General features: G+C 40.6%; 1 protein-coding gene across 4 annotated transcripts in view; it reads right to left on the bottom strand.

Annotated features, from left to right (window-relative positions):
* Positions 1-143: 143 nt before the first annotated feature.
* The window catches only part of SPATA13 (spermatogenesis associated 13), a 45,031-nt gene continuing 21,987 nt past the window's right edge, over positions 144-23,187 (bottom strand). For 3 of the 4 annotated variants that reach the window (XM_068181264.1, XM_068181265.1, XM_068181266.1), the window contains 9 exons: positions 18,074-18,210; positions 17,332-17,511; positions 16,113-16,298; positions 13,831-14,010; positions 12,675-12,907; positions 10,102-10,231; positions 9,188-9,560; positions 5,351-5,425; positions 144-4,140 (listed from right to left, as the gene is read on the bottom strand). In XM_068181264.1, the coding sequence (XP_068037365.1) occupies positions 3,959-4,140; positions 5,351-5,425; positions 9,188-9,560; positions 10,102-10,231; positions 12,675-12,907; positions 13,831-14,010; positions 16,113-16,298; positions 17,332-17,511; positions 18,074-18,210 (1,676 nt within the window). In that variant the 3' untranslated portion in view covers positions 144-3,958. Of the gene's footprint in view, positions 4,141-5,350; positions 5,426-9,187; positions 9,561-10,101; positions 10,232-12,674; positions 12,908-13,830; positions 14,011-16,112; positions 16,299-17,331; positions 17,512-18,073; positions 18,211-20,577; positions 20,723-23,187 lie in introns of those variants that run through there. The other variant, XM_068181267.1, reaches the window with a different exon arrangement.

Below are 23,187 nucleotides of genomic sequence, written 5' to 3'. Positions count from 1 at the left end.
GTGACTTTTTTTCTTTAAAATACTAGAAGAAATATGACAGTTGATACATTTTTTGCATCACAAAGGAAATTTTGTAGACAATAAAAAAAAAGCACAACATTTTAAAACTGCACATAAAGTTTTATAAGACACAGATGAAGAACTTCAGCTTTGTATATTATTTAATTCAACCATGTACAATAAGAAACAAATAATAGGAATGTTAAGTCTGTACTCATTTCCAGAAAATAGATTCATTTGACAAACAACATTCAGAGAGTAAATAAACCTTGCAATGCAGTTACTCCAGAACAAATGCACATCAAGCTACTGCTGTCCTATACATTGTACTTCAGCCGTCAACAGCCAATTCCTCTGCTCTGCAGCCAGGACACTTCATTTACAACATGTGTAACAGCACACACACGGGGTGAGATTCACAAAACATGGTACGGAAGGTATAATGTTACAAAACTCTTAACAAAATAAAATATATATGCAAGTTGTCCCTAGTATTTACAACAAAGAGTTTTAGAGCTCGTTTAGAAGGCATCTGCTACATGCAAATGCCACACATATAGAAAAAAAAAGCAGAAAGGCAGTCAGAGAAAGGTACTGTGTTAGTTATAGCTAAAGACCTTTGGCTCCAAAACTGTGATATAATTATTTCCAAAAGACAACTAAAATGCAGAACATTTGAGAAGTCTGTCTTTGAACTCAGTTCTTACACTGACCACTAAAATTCAATGTGAAATTTAGCATGGCAAGAGCCACTTGTAAAACAATCTTATTATTTTATACTTCAAATGCTCTGAGTTGGATGCAATTATGGTTTGGCATTTCCTAACTTAGTGGGAACACATTTGAGGACAATTATATTTTACTGCATCTCATGCAAAAAGTCTGAGGTTATCTGCTCAGCAGGCCATCAGGAAGGCTCTGGCTGGGCTTTATCAAAATGAGGCACAAATGTTCTTAGTAGTTGCCCTAGAATTTTTTATAGTAACTTAAAGCATGCAAGTGGAAAAGACCAGATGCTGCCATCACAGCTTTCTGCTATATATTAAGTTTTGTCACCAGAAGGAGAATCGGGGCAAGAGTTGCTAGAATTCAAACTTCTACATTTTAGTTGCAACTCCTTTGCACAGACTCTGAAGCGAGGCTTTTACTCCCAAGTAAATATTTGTCTTAATTGTTGAATAATATAACTGTGTGTTTTCATTTCACTATAATTTGTTTAAAGACTATGGCATAGTAGAAATTTGGCCTGTCTTACTATATTTGATCTTAAATCTGTTGTAAGGTCATATTGCAAAGACAGAGAGAGCACTACAAAACAACCATATCTATATGAAGGGTACTATATGTAAAACTGTCCTGAGTAATCTGCACCATGAAATATTTTCTTTTTATCTCTTTGAAATTCACTTCTTGAGAAAAAACTTGCTGCATCCAAAACCATATGCAAACATTTCTGTTCATTTTTAGGGCTAAGGCACCAGCACTAATACATGGGAAGAGCCTTCATGGGCACTGACATGTCAGAAGTAAGATCCCCAAACCTTTTTTTCCCAGCACCCCACAGAACCGAGAGCTGGAAGGAAGTAGGTTTCAGCGAAGACACATATGTAAGTGTGGATCTCATAATGTCTTCAGGTCCAGCTGGCAAAGTTTCTGGGTGAGCACTGCAATCCAACTTCAGCCTTTTTTTGCACTTAGAACAAGTCTTTCAAAATATCATTACGTAAAACATAATCTTCACTCAAACTGTACATGCATCTCATTGGTTTACAGGCCTGAAAGTGGCAAGTACCCACAAAAATGGGTATGTAAGAAATACAAAAGGCTTACTCATTTGAGGGGAAGGGTGTGCATCCATGCCTGCATTTGGAAGTCTGCTCCTTGTGTTTAAATTGAGCATTTACAATTATCTATTAAAAAAAATCTGAGCAGCAATGGCTGGCTTAAACATCAAGAGAAATATACAAGTAGCTTTTTTCATTGACTTCCCTGTGCATTTTCTTTCAGCTGGATCACTACAAATGTCAGTGTGCACTTGCAGTTCTTAACTAGTTTAGGTCATTTCCCATTGCTATGGGAAAGCACAAGCAATGAAATTTACTATGCAGGGCACAATTTGTCTGAGCATACCAGACTTTGCCTTATTGCTGAGCTATATACACAAGGCATTTGAAATGTACAATTGTCAAAAAGATGTAATTTAAAATCAATACCACAAACCTGGGCTTTGCAGAAGTGGCGACAAAGTTATGAAATCACAAAACCTGGTTACTAGTGGGCTTCACAACATTGATGATAAATAAAAATATGGAGGTAACAATAGCAGTAGGAACAAATACATCTTTAAATAAGGCTTTTTTACATTGTTGTTAAAATGCCTGGCATTTAGCCCCTTGTTTGTTTTTCATATATTAAAGATCCATGACAAAGCTGACTGTGCCCATTGTCAAAGAATACCCTTGGATCTATCCTAATCATCAGGTAATGCCCCTAATCAGCAGCATAGGATAAAGTATTGTAAAGACATTCATAGCAAATCAGTTCTGAAACATACTGAGTCTTCATTTCCTTCCATATTCCCAGCAGTCTTGTCATCCTTGATGAGAGCAAGCAAGCAGAAAGTTATCAGTGCTACAAATATCAGGATCCTCTTTCTTCCTGGTGGCTTTTTAAAAGTTATTCTCACAGATCAACTTCATGCCACAGAGGAATTGAAGAAATGCAAATCATGGATTGCATATGCTGGCCAGAACTGACCTTAATCAAGTCAGGTTCTTCCTCTTCCAATGGGGACTGATGACACCAAGACAAAAATTCATCTCTGTTCCACACTATTTCTCTGTCCCGTCCAGTAAGGATTTCTCTTTCTTTTTGAAGAAGTTATTGGTCAAAACCCATTGTCAATTGAATGTGTACAAGAAGCATGGATCCAGACCACTTCAATGTATTTACATTACAGTTTATTCATTTTCTAAGTCCAACTATATGAATAAAAAGCATGAGATCTATGTAACATAGCCAGCCACATAGTCACCATGTACTGTCTCAACTCTGATTTTGTACATTCACATTATCTCTGTGAGAAAATAAAAATCTATTTTTTACACAGAGAAATAAGCATATTGGAAATACAAAGAAGAGTCTCCCAGGTGAAGAAATGCATGAAAAAGCAATGTGAAAGCTCTATACTGAAGAGCATACATGCATGCATCTGCTCTGACTGAAATGAATCAATCTGAGATGCCCTGGGCTCCTCTTGTTTCCACCTGTGTGCAATAAATGCACATATCTTTACAGTCCATTTCACACTCTGTTCATGTTTCTATAGGACAAAATAAAATTTTCCTGTTCCAATCTGGAATATGGTAAGGCCTTGCGGGATGTTCTCCTGCTGTTTGGCAATGTAATAGAAAAAAGACAGGAAGGATTAGGGTCCACTAAATTCTGCAATAGCTGGTCAATTGCATGGGCTATCTCCACCTGATTTTAATGGGTGATCTGTGCTCAGTGCTCCAGAAGGAAGGAGAAAATTCTCTTAAGACTCCTTCCTGATGACAGCCCTATGGAAAAATTCCTCCCTATCCAAAATTTGGCCGTCAATATAAGGTTTAGAAAAATGAAATGTTACAACGACCTGCATGATTCTATCACTACTTCAACATAACTAGGAAACAGACATCAAATATTGCTGTTTCTGAGTAACATCAAGTTCTCTTTGTCAGAAGAGAGACTGCTCTTCATCAGCAATGCTGACACTTGGCAACATGGACTTCAGAGCAGCCCTGACAAACTTCTTTCTTATCAAAGACAAAGGCTGCATTCCTGGCTCAAGGGAACCCAAGGTTCTACCTCTGAAACAGGAGATTTGCTGAGCTCAAGTAAGCTTGACTGTGTCTCCAAGGTCCTCCTCTGGAGTGAGTCTCCCTCTGTGCTGATGTCCTTCCAGGTCTTTGGCCCCTCACTTTTTAAAGGGAGTGAGTTTGTTGAAGGTATGCCAGAAAAGGGATGGCTTCCGCTTGGGTTCTGCCAGGGCAAAGACCTGCTGCTGTGGGACACTGGTAGGCACGGTGATGTGTCGCTGGTGAAGGGGATGAAGGGTTTGGTGTGGAGGCGGCACAGGACACCCATTATAGCTCACACCTGCAGAAGAACAGTTGGAGAAAGCACCTGAGTCAGCCAGGGAAATTTAAGCACAGAGCCAGGGGACATGATGAATTTTACTGTGATCTTGAATGGCAGAACTACTAAGGGTCACCTTTTCTGATGTTTGACTTTTTAATTGCTGCACTGATTTGGCTTAAGAAGACAACAGTACCAGTAAAAATAATATAACAGAATTACCAAAAACAAGCAGCACTTTCACACAGCTGGACTATATTGTTTGCACAAGTAAATCTTGGTATTTCAAAGGAATGACTTCAAACAGGAGATACCAGTACTTCAGTCCACTGTCAGAGTAAGGCTGGGTAAAATACTGCTACCAACAAGAATGTTATTTCTTCCATTTGAAATACATTTTTCTGGGTTAATATTCTTAAGACTTGGAGCTTTGTGCATTCTGAACAGAATCTCCTAATCACAAACTTTAGCCACACCCCTGAATATCCTGACAGGTTGTAGGGATATCTACTGATTAAGAGAAAATGCTTTAAGAATATTAATCCCAGGGAACAGAAGATAACCTAACATCAACTCCTTCCCTCCTAGACTAAGATTTAAATCTTATTCCACTTTTCTCTCAGCACACTAGAGATTTACCCGAGTTTGACTTTAAGATGGAAAAGGACAAAATCTGTTGTTATTTGTTTCTGTTGGGATTATTTTCTGAGAGAAGAAAATAAAAAAGCCATTTCCTGACAAACAAGCTTCTGGTCGATCCTTCCTTCTAGAGGGATGCCAGAAGCTGCCATTTTGACTGTTACTGCAAATAATAGAACAATGTGTCTTGCAAAAAGAACTTTAGGACATTTTAAAGAAGACACAGAATTGATAAAGAAGAACAAGCTCTTTGAGTAAAAGCAAAGGAAGGAATCATAACACTAATTTAACCTGTGCATCCAGTTCCTCACAACCTTAAACAACCTTGCCTTACCTCTTGAGTTTCTTCTCTAATATACAGAATACTGACTTGTCTGTTTGAAGAAGCTCAGGGAACTGATTTAGTAGACAGTTTACAGAGATATTGGAATTTAATATTAAATACAGGTTAATGGCAATTATTTGGCTCCATGTAAGCCACAAAAAATGTTTTTAAAAGATTGAAGAACTCAGCCACTGCCAGACTGTGCTATTTCCTAATGAAAAGATCAATGGAACACAGTAAGAAGGTAACGCAATTCCGAACACCCACCTTTGATTTTTCCTTGCCTTGACTTACGGGCATTCTGCATGGCTTGCTTCTTCTGGTTTTCTGAGATTTCCATACCTACATCAAAATGTAAATTAGGGCACTAGTACATAAATACTGTATCTAATACTTGATTGCATTAAATTAAAACAAAAAAGTAAACTGTATCTTGAAAAAATTTTGGTAAATCTTTGTAGCAAAACACCTGAAGTTTTTAGAAGTATGTTTTATATTGTCATATGAACTTAAAGAGGGTTTTCCACAGGGATAATGACGGGTAAGTCCAGATAACAAGAGATTTAAAAAAAAAAAGTGTAAATTAAAATTTCTGAAATCTGTAAGTCACCAAGTAAAATCACAAATGCAGAATCCTTTTGTTTTTCACTCACTCTGAGCTAACCTGGGTGACAGATTGGAGTCACTGCTAGTACAAATTTGGGTATCTTTGCCTTCACTCAGAGAAGAGTATCAAAAAATCTGGCAGACGCTGAAGCAGGCTGTGATGTGGTTTTGGCTGCATCATTCTGGGGCTGGATCCCTCACTTGGGTTTCTCATACATACTTGTGTAACTTACATGAAGCACATGGGTAACCCTATGCTATTTACTATCACTGACAGGTGTATGGCTGAGCTGTTGTAAGTACAGAGATGACAGACATTTGCTAGAAGGCGGCATCAGAGACTGGTGCTGTCTGGAGCGCAGGTAAAAGCACTCCAGCTTCCTCTCCCTGTGCACTACACAGTTGAGATACAAGGAAATGTCACATTTGCACAAGGTGACAAATGGGTGCACATGCTGTTTCATTTTACGCTGTGCATAAAGCTGCATTTCACACATATGCACAGAGAGAGCACAGAAGCTGTGGTTCAAAGCCAGAATGAAGTGTCTGCTTCAGTTCCATTTTGCATCTTCCCTCACTTCTCTATACTTTTAAAACTCCTTTTTTTATCCTGAACTTATGAAGAATTTATTACAAATCAGCCTATTAACTTAAAACACCCACAATTTTTGGGTAGCAGTAGTTTATTTTATTCTGCAGGACTGTTTTTTTTTTCTTTTATAGAAACAAGGAAACAGATTTTTAAAAATGAAAGCAATTTCATCAAGAGAGATCAGACCACTTTCTTAGGGTTACTGTTAGTGGTTTGGAGAAGGATTTTCAGGCTGTGGTCTTTTCTCTCATATATTCATAAAAGCTAAGAAAAGCTAGATATGGTTTGGGAGACAATGACTCACACCAAAGTGTCTTTGAAAATAGAAGTAAAATGACATTTGCAGTTCTGAATTGAAAGAGTATTATTTGTCCTCTGAGTGGTCAGATTAGAAGCTTTGTGTATAGTCCAGCAAGATAGCTTACAAAATCAACAAGACAAATTTAAACCTGAGGTTGAGAACAGTGGCATTTTTCCATTGGTTTTGGCTAAAGGAAATGTCCAATTATGCCAAAAAAAGAAGAAATTTTAGAAAAGAAACAGTCTTCTGGTTAATGGAGAAAACATCCAAGGCACTGTGGCTCACAAGACCAGATGGACATTAGCTACTACAACTCAACTATCTTTCCTCTGGTTCATCATACCTGTCCCAAAACAGGAACATCAGAATAGTGAGTTCCAACACTTGAAAAGCAACTTTACAGAAGGCTGGATGTTACATGGGCAGAGAAGACTGCATGTGCCTATGTGCCATTATCAAACATACAGTTTCTCTTTTAACTGGTTTGTTTTTTTTCCTCACTATACTGCACTGTGCCTGAAGAGCATCAAGCACAATGGACCCTCCTTGTGCAATTTTTGCACTCAGCAATCATGGGAATTTGTGACCCAGCCCCAAAACAAGGGTTAGTGCTTTTATGACAAATCTCTCTGCCAGTGCCACCACCACTGTTGAACAGTTACTCTTCTGAATATCATATGTTGATTTTCATGAGGTCCCAGCAGAATAAATAGTTTAGGGCTGTAGCTGCTACACCTTTGCAGTTTCCTCATGCTTGGGGATTTCTGCAGCAATGTCACTTAGGAGGAATGGTAACACCAAGACAGACCTGTGGCTGTCCAAGGCAGAGCCTCAGGAGCTTCCTGACAGACAGCATCTAACTTGCTCAACATACTCTCCCAGTGCTCCATAAAGTAACCACCCAGGAGGCAGTGCGGAGATCAAGAATGCTTCTTCTTAGAAAGGATGGAAATGGAAGCGTTCACTTGTTCACTTTGTATCTTCTTTATCTCAGTCTTGCTCACAAAAGTGCAGAAGGTGTGTATTACTCAGTTGCATCCTTCCATGTATTATGGTCCTCATTGTATACTGGAGTGGAGTAATTCTGTAACTTTGTTGTAAGAGGGACTGTGTGGACAATTATGATAAGATCCTCAGCATTGCTCTATTACCCTCTGATCACCTTCACCCTTTGGCAATATCCACTATTTTACAGTTCAGTATAGGTGAACTAGGGAAGGCAGCTACCTCCCACTCCTGTGAGCACAAGGTGATAGAGCAAGGCACGAAAGCCATCAGCATTGTGCCCACCAACGCTGACTGTAATGTCACACTGTGACATTTAGCACTGAAGAAGGGTCAGGTTTGCAAAGTCTGAGGGAAGTTTAGCTGTGGCTCCTTCATTGTTTACTCTAGACTCAAGATGACTGGGATTAATTGCAACTGTTGGTGCAATGTGGAAGGGTTAAAACTGATTTTAAATTGAGAATGACTTGGCAAGCTTTTAAGTATTTTCTTCTGCTTATGGACTATCTAAAATACTTATGGAAGAGGCCTTATTTTCATCATACTTACAACAGTATCAAACAAGAGAAAGCCACTAAGATCAAAAGGGTTACATTTGTAATGTAAGGGTTATTCCTGTCTTCCTATTATTCTGACCACATGTTTTACATGATCATGGAATATAAGGTCTGGCATCTTGTTTAAGTTTTAATAATTTCTGAATTGTATCATCCACTTCACTGCACTTCCAGTGTTAACCTAATGTAAATCCAAAGTCTTAGCATCAAGAATGTTATTGAAAAGAAGTTTTCATGCAGCCAACATACACAGATACACTAACATGACATTTTAGAAACACTAAAAAGACTTTTCTTTTTTTAATTAGTGTTGCTGCTTTCTTTGTATATGTTTAGCCAATTAAATTTTGCTGGAGCTTTTGTCACTGATCTTAAAGGACGCATGAAACGATGTAAAACCAAAAAACCAATCCTAACTATACGCTGACACAGAAGACACACTGTCCTTGGAGTGTCCCACAGGCTGCAGGTTTAAAAACGGTCCTAGGATTTACTGCCTTTATTCCTGCCCACTCATTTCTCTGTGCCAGTACCAGAACACTCAGTGCCCAGTGGTGCTATTGCTGGGTCTGTAGTAAATGACACCACACAACTGCATGGGCCTCCTGGACAAAGGAGGTGCCACTATATGACAAAGACAGTATAAATCTACAATTATTGCCACTTGGCTTTGTAAAAAAGTGTCCTTTACAAACAGATTTTGACCAATCATTCATACAAAAGCACAAAATCGTTCGTACAAAAGATTTTTGATGGATTTTTATTATTGATTGGTCTTTGTGAATTACATCTTATCATATCTCATCTCTCATTCTGCTCCATCATGCACCAGAATCATATGGGTGACGCTACCTGCCCACAGGTAGCTTTGGCCCACAGTGACAGGGCAAACACACCTGAATTGGCTTCACTTACACAGCTAAACACCATGTCAGGTAAGAAAGGGACACCAGCTCAAGAAGACAAGAGTGCACATCTGTACAAAACAAAGAACTGCAAAAGCAAGTTTATTTTAACCACTGTTTAGAAATTGTTTCACTCACCCATTTCCTTGTCTTCTTGAACTCTTCTCCTTTCACTTTCACATGCCTCCATCCATCTCTTTTTATCCTCCTGTTTTTTTGCACAGAACAAATGAACCTCTTCTGTTGCTCTGTTTATTATCTTAAAAGCATTCTTGACATTGATGTTAAAATCTTTGTCTCTGCCATCTTCGGTGTCTACAATTTCTGTCTCATCCATGTCAATACGATCCTTGTAATACAAGATGTCTCTTCTCAGCAAGTCCTTCTTACAGAACACAAGCTGATGGTCAAAAAGGAAGAAAGTCCTCTGTTGGCTTTTGCCTTGTTTTGATATTTTGGTCAGTTCTCCTGAGTGGATCAGTTCTGAGCTTCTGGCTAACACATCTGGTCCCTAGGAAGACAGATATATAGAGATATGTGGTAAGTAAACAATATTTTAAGATCTCACTGTGTGTCTAACCAATCTCACTATATAATCAAGTCTTAAGTTCACTCACTTTTCTTGTATTTTTATTATTAGATTTGAAAATGTCACACAATGTAAATAATATAGAGGTAAATTCAATCAATGTGGTTCTGCTCTACTTTATTGCTGCATAAACAGAAGGAAACGTTTAAGTCAGTGAAACAGGTTCCTGTTCTGACAGAACCACCAAACTGCCAAATGAGATTGAACATTTTTAAAAGCTCCATTTTGCCATCTCATCTCAAAGGCAAGTGTCCATGTTAATACATACTGCTCTTCCTGAACTATAAACAAGGTTAATCAGTAACAGAAACATTGTAAATGAAGCAACTGGACTTTTAACTGAGCAATGACCACTTGAAAAGTTGACACCATAAACAACCACCTACGCAGAAAGACTCCTGCAGGGGACATCAAGTATTGTACACAGTACCTTTGCCCAGGAAAGGCACAGGCTGACACTCACCTCCCAGTCTACGATAGAGACTTGCCAACGGGCAATCTTGTCTATGCTTTCTAATCTCCGTTTTCGCTCGTTGATCAGGCATGCCACATTCTTCATTGCCTCATATGCAGCTTTTATGTTGCTATAATCACTGGGAAATGTAAGCACATTTCAAGGATCACTTATACAACGGACATGATGCAATCACAAACTATGGAAATGATGCAACCACAGTGCCTGCAGTATTAGCCCACATTATCTACTCATCTCTCTCTCAGGTACTTAAAATAGAGGAACTTTTACTTTATTTAAAAAATGGATTCCCACTATTCCAAACCCCACACAGTAGCCTGTATATTTCAGTGCTGCTGTACTGCTGGGTTTGTCTAGCAGCAAATTATTCAATTGGTGGAAGGAGGCAGAAGAGATTAATTAATGAACTGCAACACTGTCTCTACTGAAAACAATGGTAGAATTTCCACTGATGTCAGTGATGGCTGTATTTCACCAAAGGACTGTGTTTTTAAGTGAGATTTTAGTGGGATTTTTTTGGGAAGGGCATTCTTTTAATCATGTCTAACAACTGTATTTTCCCCTTCTTGCTCCCAATGACTGGGTCAATGAACACAAATGGGGAATGCCAGGTGGACAGGAAAAAAAAACAAAATCAATCCCGCACAGGGTGAGAGGAACCCAAGAAAAGGGGCACCAGAGAGAGGAATTAAAGGAGACAATATGAAGAAAGCATCCAGTTTCTATGGAACAAATGTGTAAGAGCCATGATGGTCACCTGCTTCTTCCTGTTTCGGAACTAATGCAATTAACTCAGGCCAACCCTCCTGTCCTTCTTGCAATGCTCTGCTCCCCGCCTTCTTTCCTGAGCTCCCAACATGCCTATGAATCTCCCCAAGCTTGCAGGCAGTCTGGTTTTTTTTCTCCTCTGAATAGCATCCATCTCTCCTTCACCTTTGTCAAATGGAGTCTCTCAGAAGAGAGAAGGGAAGAGACATACTTCTTGCTTAAGGGGTCCCAGCAGAGCAGCTGCTTTTCCTCTTTTATTAGAATGCCTCTTGCAGAAAAGGGAGCCAGAGGCAGAAAACAGCACGAACCAGAAATAAATCCTGCCAAGGCGTTAGCCTTGCTGTCTTTTTTATCTGCTTCTGTCTCAGTTCCAGTTTTCATCAGCTGCTGCTGATGAAGGCGCTTCCCTGCTGAATGTGTGCATTCTCTCCTCTCTTTATTTACATCTGTGGGAACTCTATTCTGCCACACTAAATACAGAAAGTGAGATTATCAATAACAGGATCCTACTAACAGTAGGGAGATGTCCCACAGGGTGACCACATGATATCCATACTGCTACACTTGCCCTTCCTTATCTCAGTTCCTTTTTTCTCTGTTGGTATTTATTCCACACTTGCTACACAACTTGTAGCCTTCACAGCAGGCTGTGCATATTGGAACTTCAAATTTTTTAATGAAAACAAAATGCTACCAAAACCCCTAGCTGGCTGGAGCTTTCCCAAGGCTCCGTGTGGGTGTAGATCTGCCTGTTTGTGAGCATCTCTGCACAGTGGGTGCCTCTCTGTGCTTGAAGGCATCTCTGGATGCTGTGCCACACAGGAGGAGAATAGGTACTATGGGAGGAAGGTGGTGAGACCTCGATGTCACTTTATCTGCAGGTTTAATAGCTCACAGAATAACCTTTCTAAAATTAGTAGCAGTGAAAGAGAAACTCTAGTTAGTAATTCTTACTGCAGCACTTCCCAGGTAGCCACAAAACTGAATAGAGGCATTTCATATGCCTCTATTGCACTGAATGTCAGTGCTTTACACACCTCGTATTTTGCCCCTGGCAAATATCCAGTGGTCTCCAAGGAGAGTTTTCTCAAGGTTAAAGCACTGACTTTGGCCAACGAAGCATTGCCTCAGGCTTCACTTGGACCCTGAGCACAGGGGTCACAATGGAATAGTTTCTTGCAATTATACAAGATAAAAAGACACTCAAGAGATAAAATCTTAATTTAGTCCAAGATTGAATCAGTGCAGGGGTATACCAGAAAGGCTATCTGCAACTTTAATTTTTATTTATGCCAGCTGAAAATCTAGTATCTGGACTTTACTGCAAATTAAGGTAATGTTTTTTACTACTAAGTTTCTAAAACAAATTACCTCCAAACTTATTCAGGTTGTGGTTATTTTCTAAGGCTCTCTTCACTTTTTCTTACATCCTTAACTTTTATGAGTCTTCCCCTCTTCCTCTTTGGATTTCTTTCTCCTTGACTTCTTTTGACACACTGGCCTTTTTTTCACTCTGAATTACGCATCCCTCCCTGCATCCTGTTTAAACACCATCTTCTTCTCCTTCTCCCTCTTTGACTTATTCCTCATTGCGTCTTTCATCCTTTCAGTCCCCTGTGCTACACTTTCAGATACTGTTTTTGTGGCTGATTGTGATGGTTGCAAGAAGCCCTATTTATCGTGATCCATGGCAGTTTTGTTCCTGATCCCAAAAGCTTCAGTGTTGTGTCACCCAGAAAACTTGAGTAATTAGGTGTTACTACTATTATAGAATTTGTTATTAGTTCTCTCACCTGTGCTCCTGAGTGGTGTATTTGAGCAATTCTGCAAGCTGCAAAGGATATTTGCAGATTTTCTGAACAGGCGTGAGAAGAAAACCATCAATAGCAATGTCAATCATCTGCTGAAGCAAGCGACAGGCCTCGAAGAAGTGGCGGTATTTGCCCTGCTTCATCAGTCTGGAGAGTTCAATGCAGGCACTGGGATGATTGTTACAATACTCTGAATAAATAGCAAAGCCTTCTTGCTATCAAAAAAAAAAAGGTACAACTTTACTAAAGTATTTCTCTATAAAGCAGAAAAGCTATTTTTGTAATATCTATTACATATAATTAGATTAAGTAATCAATTTTCTATATCTTCCAGGCTGATCAGCCTTGAAATATGCAGAAATCTACTTTGTAGCTGTCATAACTATGCACCCTTCTTTGTCAGAACACAGAAATAAAGGTCTCTTCTCGAGTCAGAATAATCAAACCCACATTAAGAAGTATTTTTATTTGGGGAAGGCAGCTATAGGCTGCTGCAGTTCTTTAAGGAATGGTATCACCCTGCAGCAGACCCCCACAGATAGGAATGTTAGAATGACCCTTAAACCCTAGAGGGAACCTATTGGCCAGAGGCCAGATGGCCCCAACCCCCCAGAACCTAGATAAAAACCCACTCCGCCATTGTTCGGTCTCTTTTTCCTCCTTCTCCCCTGAAAATAAAAACATGGAAACTGAGCCTCTCTCTCCTGGCTTCTGAAACTCTGCTCCTCGGCCGTCCCCCAAGACTGAGCTAGCATAACAGTTCAGGGGGGCAGTCAGAGGGGATTGTTTCAATAGGCTTAGCAAGTTTCTATCAAGAACTCACAGCCTATCTCTCCACTACCTACCTTAATGTCTGTATGAAGTTTTTGCATGCTGAATATGAGATTACTGCAACATGTGATCATTACAATTTTGACAAGGAAACTTAAAACTGTTTACAAAATTACATGATTCCTAAAGATGAGGAGAAATCTAAAACAAATATTTAATTAATTCCAAGATACTTTACATTCTAAAATGCTGCCAGTTTATTATTTAAGAAGCCTATTTTAGTAAAATCCCCTCCTAATATGGTAACTTGGCTTTTTATTTTCATATTTTGTTAATTTAATAAATAGAATCAACTTTTTCAACCTACATGTTGAAGAAAACATGACCCTATTTCACTTAGATGAGGCTCCTCTTTGTTGTACTGTTTCTCAAGATCCTTCAGAAACTTCCTTTGGAACTTGTAAATATCTTCAATATTTCCAAAAATGGTGCTTAACTGAGCCGTGGTGAACATTCCTGTATGTTTGCGACACTGCCGAATGTAACCCTGAAATGAAATAAAAAACACTTCTTAGTCTGAGGATGTGAGACAGGTATCCCAAAAATGAACAAAATCATTTGAGCTGGCAAGACCCCTGGGGTCTCCAGGCAAGGGAGTGATTTCCCTGCCACACACACACACACAGAAACAGAAGTTCAGATTTGCATTTGAGATGTTCACATGTGGATTTTTGGGGTCCAGCCCCTGTCTCAGGGTACCCCAAAATGAACCAGGGAACCTCCCAAGTGTAAAGCCCAATTTGTGAATACACTGCAGGGACTGAACCTCCAGGAACAGCCGCTGTGCCCACAGCCTCACAGTGGTTTTGGCACCAGGGTTCAGGGAGTGCAAAGGTTAACTGATGTGATAGGGGCTATCTGCCAGGCTCCTACATTTGGCTGTTGGCAGGCAGGCCTCCCGCAAACAGCTCTGGGAGCAGACAGCTGAAATAGCCTTGCAGTTGCTCTGGTGAGGTTTACCAGGAAGCAACACTGACTGTTGCTGGCACTGTTAGGAATATTCCTGTCTCCTCCACAGCCATCTGCTCTGAGAGCTGTGCAGTGGCTACGCTGCAAGCCAGCTACCGCATTTCCTACTGCAGCAACAAGGAAAGCTAATTCATGTGTGGCTCCTGTAATGTGGACTGCAGACACTTCTTGAATGTAAAACAAGTTTTATGGGTATACTCTAGCTCCATGATCCTGGCTACAACCAGCCTGAGTGATTCATTCAAGGGCTGAGCTTGCAAATTTGAGTTACTATCTGTGTAGCTTTTCTGGCTTAATCTTACTTGAGTGTATTTTCAGCCTTATGTCCTACTTGCACCACCCTACAGATTCAGTCTGAGGACAGCAGACTATCTCTACCCCACATTTTGAGCATGGCCCATTGCTTCTCTTCTCGGAAAATGTGTGCTCGCTCTCTTGTACTAAACTCTGATGCTTGCCAGATATTAAAAACCAGGTATAGGATATACGTATTAGAGAAAATTAATTAGTATGTGCCTAGGTCTTAACAGGTCAGTAAAATATGAGAGTCATGTCCTAGAACCCAGCTAGCCATGGCAGCAGCATAGCAGAGCGTACAAAGTCTTACCTGGTCTTTCATGCACACAATCAATCTTACAGGCTTAAGTAAATAATGAATATAAATGATAAAACTTACATTTAATGTTTTAAAATTAGCCAGTAAGTATCCAATTTTTGTCCTTTCTCTCCCTTTTTTTTCTCTTCAAAAAAAAGACCTTATCTAAAAATGGAAAAAAAACTACCAAAAACCAAAACAAATAAAAACCTACTACTGCCTTGTCTACTTTGCACTTTGCTGTGAATGAAATAATCTAATGCTAAGTGGTGGACTAAAGGATGACAGCATGACAAATACAAGGACAGACCTACAAACTAAGGCTACAAAGAATATTTTTGTAGGTTGCTTAGTGCCATTCGAGATGCAAACCACAAAGACAAGTCAAATACAGGTCAATTGCATCAAAATTCATGTCAGAAAAAGCAAACTTCAGTGAAAAGTATTAAGGAGCTTCTTGCACAAGTGTAAGCTTCCAACAAATATTGAGAAAAAAAGCAGAAAACCACCCACATATTATGGTTCAAACAAGCAAGGCAGATCTAAAACACCCTTAGATTTCTTCATAACTCCTGAACATCCTTTAACAATCTCCTCGCTTGAGAAAACAGGGAGAAAAACCACTTAGCAAATACTCTTTCCAAGTTACTTCCAAGAAGTTTTGTCACCTAACTGTAAATTATTTTATTACAGTTACTCAAAGTTTTCTATGCTCTATGCCACTATGCTCTAGTGGCAAAGAGCTCTAAATAAACTGGACTTCCTTCTCTTATTAATTATGGAAATAGCAGTCAGAGAGGCCCTTTTTTGCTGTCAAAAATGGAAGTTTTTTTAAAAGAAAGGAAGCAATGGCTCACGGCAGTCATCAGAGAGGAAAGCTGTAAGAGGAAACAAAGAATCTGACTGACAGCGTCAGAAGTGCAATTGGGAGTATTTACATATAAGAAACCACTGTGGCTCTCAACTTATATGGAATGATTTGTTCTCATTAGGTCAGCAGAACGTCCTCCGGTTAAACCATGTACCTCACAGATGTCCTTGAGATGCTTGATATAGACTCGTTCTGTTTTCATAATTTCCTGTATAACGTTGGTTCTCATCTGATCCCTGTTTTCAGCTATTTTCTGGCGATGCTTGCTAATATCTGAATCTTGTTCTTCATCCTGGATATTACTACAATTATCTGGCACTTCTTCCTGATTAACTCGCAGCTGCAGCCAGAACAAACAAAACAATTAGAGTGAAGCAGAAAGTTTTACAATATGTGGTAAAACTGTTACAAACTTCTTATACTAAAGAGAAGAGTGGATACAGACACACTCTCATCTTATAGAGGGGGCTTCACAACAGGATTTATCTCATTGTACTCACTGCATATTCAAATAAAGTGTTGAGATTTCTGTCTGGTTAAATACATGACTTATACTATTTGAGAGACACTACACTGTGCTATGTACTTTTCAGAGTTCAGCTTATTTCTGACCCTTACTAATAGTTCATGTGTTTAGCCAAGTTAGCATAGGGGTAAAAACCACAAAAGTAGACACTCAACCACTTTTGAATAGTTTCCCTGTGCCCCATCTGTATGATGAAGAATAGCAGCACCTCCTTTTCTGACTTCTGTCTGACTGCCCAGGTTGTCTACAGATTAGGAAGGGGAAAGGGAGAAACCACCTGATGCTGCACTTTGTGTACTTCATGCAGTGTGGCCCACGTTTTACTACAGGTTCTCAAAAGGCAGTTCAAATTATTTTCTAAAACATACTTCAATTTTTTACCATCTGAGAGTTATACTGTCATTAATCTGGGTGAGTTCTGACTGTGGAGTTCAGACTGTGAACCAGATTTCTACACAATGTCCTTGATAATAAATTAAGTCCTATTTTCCAAAGAAATCCCTGCAGCATAGCTCTTCACTGCCCTTATGAGAACTGTTGTGTCCTCTCTGTACACACTGATGACTTTCTGGTTGAGCTTCGTGCTCTTTTAATCTCTGTTTGAGAAATTCCTTTGGTTAGAAAGGGACCAAATGAAGAAGACAGAGTAAAAGTTGTCAGAGGAGCTAAGGGATCTTAGGGTACGATTCTTTACTGTTTTTTTCCTTGTAAACTTCTTAGGGGTTACACCACTGATGTTCAGCTATAAACATGCTGAGGATTGGGTATGAAAAGTAATGCCATCAATGTTGCACTCTGCTAGGAATCTAGCAAAGGTGCAAAAGCAAGAAACAAAATAGTTACTCACCCTGACAAAGCTAGCTGGAAACCAGGCCTCCTTGTCCTCATTTCTTCCCCACCACCAGTCTTTGTTGGAAGCTTCCAGAACTCTAATGACATCTCCAGCTTTGAAGCCCAGCTCTTGATCATCCATAGTGACATGGTCCCAGAGAGCCTCTGCATAGACGATGGTGCCATCATTTATCAGCTAAGATAGGAAGAAAATAGGATTGTGAAGGACAGAAGCTAAACTATGAAGTGTTTATAAACTACAAAGAAATCAATATAGGTCACTAGATTGCCTACTATTACTCCTGTTACCGAATAAAACTAAAATTTCAGATGTTCAGAAATCTATGCATATTCTCATTTGTGAAAACAATTAGAATCCTGCTTCAGAGCAGTTGCATAGGGTAACAGTTACAGTCTGAAATGGTCTAAAACCCAGAGAGAAAATTAAATCCACTCAAACTGTCCCCTTTGCCCCACTCCTTTCCTATAGTGGAGGAAATGCTAGGAGAGATTATAGAAGGTATCACAATTTACTGAAAAACTGCAATAACCACAATAATGCTAGTAAAAGAGCGTACAAAACCAAGTTCTACCCACAAAAAGGTATTCACCACTGAGCAAACAAAAATGCCTCCCAAAGAAACTAGCTACTGCCACTGAATTTTTTATGACTATGAAATCTCAGATGGTGGAAAACATCCCTCCACATCCCCCACCCCTGTGCCATCATTCCAGCAACGCAAAGCCCAGGACATTACCTCATTAATTGCTAGCTGTTCCCCTCCGGGCTGCAGGTACCTGGGAGCAGCTTGGCAGAGCTCCTCGTAGCTGTAATCTTCCTCACTGCCATTGTCATCCACTAAGGCTGAAGATTCAGTCCCACCATCTGCAGCAACTAAAACAAAAGTGCAACAGCTGTTTGCTCCATCATTTTTATGATTCAAACAAAGACAACAATGCAAGAGGAATTGCTGAGAAATTGCCTTTGTTGTCATGAATAAAACTAACAGCAGGAGTGGAAGGTAGCAGAGCTCTCAGGAAAACCACCTTTCCGTCATTAAATACGTTTTACTCATTTTTAGAATTTCTCATTTAGAAGCTGATAAAACTTTTGTACACAAAAAAAAAAAAACAGAACTACAACAATTCCTTACTTATTTTTACCAGAGGAAACCTTAAATTACCTGTATCAGAAGGAAAGCCCCGATGCCATTTTCCAGGCAGCAGATGTGAGAGCCCCAGCAGCCCCCAGCAGTCAGTGGGGACACTGTCATCCCCAGGCCAGATGCCCTCACACTGTCACACCCCCTGCAGGGACATAAGGACCAATGGTTCCGTGCCCACCCACCCATGAGATGGGTGGGCAGCCCACGTGCAGCCCCAGCTCTGCGCTGGCTGCTGCCACCTCTCCCATGCATGGGGAAGGCTCCGGCAGCAGCAAGGCTCAAGGGGACACAGAGCCCAGACTGGGCATGGTAGAACGGCCCTATGAAAAACCTGTTCTAATTGACCCAAATCACAACAATTTCTTGGTTTGACAATTGTACATTTTCTGACCAAAGAGGCAGCTTTGTATAGAAAGAGAGGTCAGGACTAAAATGGGCTTCATCTTATTACACAGCCACATAAGTCAGGAAAAACATTGTTACAGTATAAAACTGTAAAACCCATTTGGGGTACACCAGTGGGTGACAGATCCTTTTGGCGACCACCTCCACACTGGCAGAGGAAGAGAACTGGGGGCTAAACTCAGGAACAAGTCTGAATGACTGACTGACACCCACACTGCTCAATGCTGGACCCTGTCCAAGTGGGTTTGCCTCTGAAAGCCACCTGTAATGTTCAAACCACCCGGGATCAAGAAGCATTCATGACCAGTGGCCCCGTGCTTGAGTGCACTCTCTGGTCCTTGTTAATTTATTTCTTAAGAATTATTCTTATGGCAAGCCCAAGCTGTGAACTGGAGTCTGGAGATCGTAACGCTCAAAAACACATTAAAAAGTAAAAAGTCAAATTCAGAATAGGTTGCTAGCACTGAACTTCTTTGCTAAAGGTTAGCGTGTCCCAGGTAAGTTGCCACACAGTCAACAGAGCAAGTCTTTCTCCTGAGTGCATGGGAAGGGACATTTAAGCAGAATTATTAAACCTGCCAATTCCAACAAGCAGCAAGGCCAAGCAGCAGGATCCTGACACTGCCTCTTCTCTGCTCTGCTTCAGACCTGGGCACTGCCTGTCTGCTGAGCTTTGGGCTCTGGATAGGCAGAGTCACAAGGAGACAACTCCTGGCTTTACTCCATGCACCTACTTCCACCAGGCACTCTGCTGCCATCTGCTATTTACCTTATAGGGAGAAATACTGCAACCCCCCTCCTCAGGGCATGCATACCATCACTAGCATCTTCACTCATCTGAGCATTAATTTGCCAGAGAGATCAAAGCAGATCACCACACAGATTCACTAAAAAACTTGCAAGATTTTTCTTTCCATTAAAAATGGGAAAATATGGCATAGTCTTGATACAACAGAACATAGCTATTTAGCCATTCTGTTCTACTCCCTAGTATTTTATATAGACATCCACCTTAACAGTATAATCTGCCTAAGCAGGAAGGATGCAGAACCCCTATTTTAAAAAATCAAGACCTTTTTTCCCCTACAAACTCATTAATCTGAGCACTGATAAACTTTTAAAATACATCTTCTGAAACTTACTGAAAATGCTTTATTAAAAAATCTGCAAATAAATATTTCATTAAATCATTTTTTATCTTATAAAGCAACATCCAAAAAATTAATCCCAGTGATCCTTTACACATTTCCATTGCACTATCCATACTGCCTGTGGGGTTGTTCCAGTAATAATGGCACATCAAAATAACCTAATTCATTTGACTCCAGACAAAAAAGAACTACAATTTTGGGACAGAAAGCTGTTTGTTACTCTGTACCAAATCAACAAGCTTACATTTACTTTGTTGGGTAGAATAAAGTGAAATCTTGCATTCTGCATCTTTTCCTCTATTGTATACAGACAGAAATACCAGAGGGAGGGGTGTGCTTTCCTGGTTGCACCAACGGGATGCAAAAAACTTAAGACAGCCTGGGATTGATGCCGATCTCCTAGCAGCTTTTCACCAGTACTGCAGGTTCCCATGGATGATGACAGGTCATTGGTCAGGCTCCCTGACTGCCACTGTTTACCAGTTCAATCAAAAAGCATCATGAAAAAAGCAAGATTGAGCATGTTCTACTCACACGTACCCATCTGAAGGCTCTCCAGACTCCAAAAACGTGCCATTGCCCCCCTGGCTACCATGCTGCAGTGAAACCTCTAACAGGTGATGATGCTCAGTCCTACAGGGCTGGTGGAGGATCACAAGAGGCTCTGAGCTGCCCACAGCTCAGAGGAACAGGCTGTCGGCTGCCTTCAGCTCCCGGCAGCGCCTCCGAGGCCGAGCCCGGCTGGGAACTGTCAGCAGCGCACTCAGCCGCTCAGCCTGGCTGCCGCGAGCTCCTGGCTCTCTGACATCATGGGGTGCCCTTAGGGAGGAAGTTCCAGAAAAGAAACAAAAACCTGGCTGCCTGGCCCTGGCCGCGCTGCGCCTGCAGCCGCCCAGACCGCTCCCGCAGAGCCTGAACATCGCAAACACAGCAAGCTAGGGAGTGCATTTGTTTTTCATTAAAGCAGCTAAACGTGATTTCAATCTATATTCAAATGACTGCAATCCAGAGGGAGAGATGATGTGGATGGGAGCTGGGAGTTCCTTGTATTACAACACTGTTCAGAGTATCGGTCTATCTTTGTCATACTATACCAGCTAAATTTCCAGAAGAAGTAAACAATTAAGGTATTTTTTTGCACAATTTCTCTTGCTTCACAGGCAAACACTGAGTAACTTTTTAGGGCACAAGCAGCACAAGTGTTAAGGCTGCAGCAGACTGCTCCCAGGAAAACAGGGAGGAGGGAGACATTTTCTCACTGAAACTACAAAATTAATTCAGCTCCTTTATGAAATGGGGAATGAAGCAGGAAAACACTCAAACCATCCATCTTTCTCTGAGTGTGACCCAGCCAGAGCACAACTTCATTCATTCACCATGGGCTAGCATTCACCCTTGAATCTCTATCCTCCCGCAGAGAAGCTGGATCAGGCCATGCACTGGAAGCAAAGGCGGGAGCTGCTCCCATCAGGAGAGTGCAAAGCCTGCTAAAAACTATGTCTGTACACAGGGCTATGCTTACAGTTTGGAAAGCCCCAAAAACTTATTGGCTTCTTCTTTACCTGAAAACTTGCTCAGCTGAGCCTGTCCTGTAACTGGGGACTGCCTCCTCCAGGGATGTGTTCACAAAACCCTGGAGGCATTTCTGCATACAGCAACTTCTCAACACCCACTAAAATCACATGGTTTTCCCAGCGCTGCCTCAGACATAGAAAGAAAGGCCAAACATCACCCTGAAATATTAATGCTGTCTTCCTGCAAAAATCCTATTTGTGCTGCACTCCACAGGAGACTGACAGAAATAATCTTCTGAATCTCTCAAACATCCCCATTATTTCTTGCTGCAAGAACTCTAGTGGGATAGCACAATAAAAACAAGCTACTACATAAGATTTTCATACACAACGCTTTTCTTGCCATAAACCATTATAAAAAAGCAAGCTGGCAAACAAAAGTGACACTGATGACACTGAAGTCCTGATGATCCTGGGACCTGCAAGTGAAAATGTCACACTTTTAATCAGCCAGATCACAAGACCTTTGCCATGTCAAACCCCTGCTCATCGGGGAAAAACAGTTCAACTTCCAAAGGAAAACAAGATCAAACCCTACACCGCTCTTTTACAAGACACTTTAATGTAACAACCTCTAAAAAAGAACTTGAAACTCTTTCAGTCTGATTTTTGCAGAAAGGAACAGACTGTGTGCTTTTGCCCAATGACTAACCTAATGCCACTGTGGGATGCTGCTCAGATGGAGGGGGGTCTGCCCTTGCTCCTTTGCATGGGCACATGTGGCAAACTGAATCACCACAAAAGTGCTCATTTAGGGTGAGGTGGTGGTGGCTTCATTTCCTTGTAGATCAGCCAGGGACAGGAGGAGGCACAGGCTGTCCTTTGTAGTGGCAGTTCACAGTGACCTTGTCCAAATGCATGCGAGCTGGCTTAGCCACTGTGCAGGGCAGTCTGAAAACTCTGTGGGTAGCACTTACTAAAATACTAAAAGCTAGATTATCCACCTCAAGGAAATTCAGTTCTAGAAACACCCTGGTATCATAGAACCCTTCATCCTGAGGCAGACCACAGATCACCCCCAAACACTTCTCTGACAGCAGCCAGTAGTAGATGCCCAGGGAGGAACATAAAAATAGATGAGGCGTGTGATGGCATTTTTCTGATGTACTTTTCTAAATCCCAGTTACCTTCCAGATCAGTCAGATCCCTCCTGGGGCAGAAATCATATCTTTGTGTTTAATGAACTGTATTTTTCAAACCACTTTCTGATTTTTTAAACTGTTGGGATGCAAAATACAATTTGTAGCAATTAGTTTTATAGTTTATTTTTACAGACTGTGAAAACTATCTTTTATTTTGAGCTTGCTCTCTGGTGATTTCATTTGGTGCCCTTTAGTTCGTAAATTATTGGAAACAATAACTATTATCTGTTCATTTTTCCTATGCCAAACAGACTTTTATTCTCCTATTGTCCTTTTTTCCATGTTCCAGTGCCCAAGCCACATTAATCACTCCTCCCAGAGACACACACTGAGTCAATTTTCTTGTCCTGCTTTTCTCTATATCATCCCCTGTAAAAAATGCCTTTTAGGATGGAAAGGAATGGGGAGATGGCCCCCACACACACCAGTGGCAC

Source organism: Anomalospiza imberbis, chromosome 2 (assembly GCF_031753505.1).
Source record: "Anomalospiza imberbis isolate Cuckoo-Finch-1a 21T00152 chromosome 2, ASM3175350v1, whole genome shotgun sequence".
Lineage (NCBI taxonomy): Eukaryota > Metazoa > Chordata > Aves > Passeriformes > Viduidae > Anomalospiza > Anomalospiza imberbis.
This window is presented reverse-complemented; position numbering and strand designations above follow the sequence as displayed.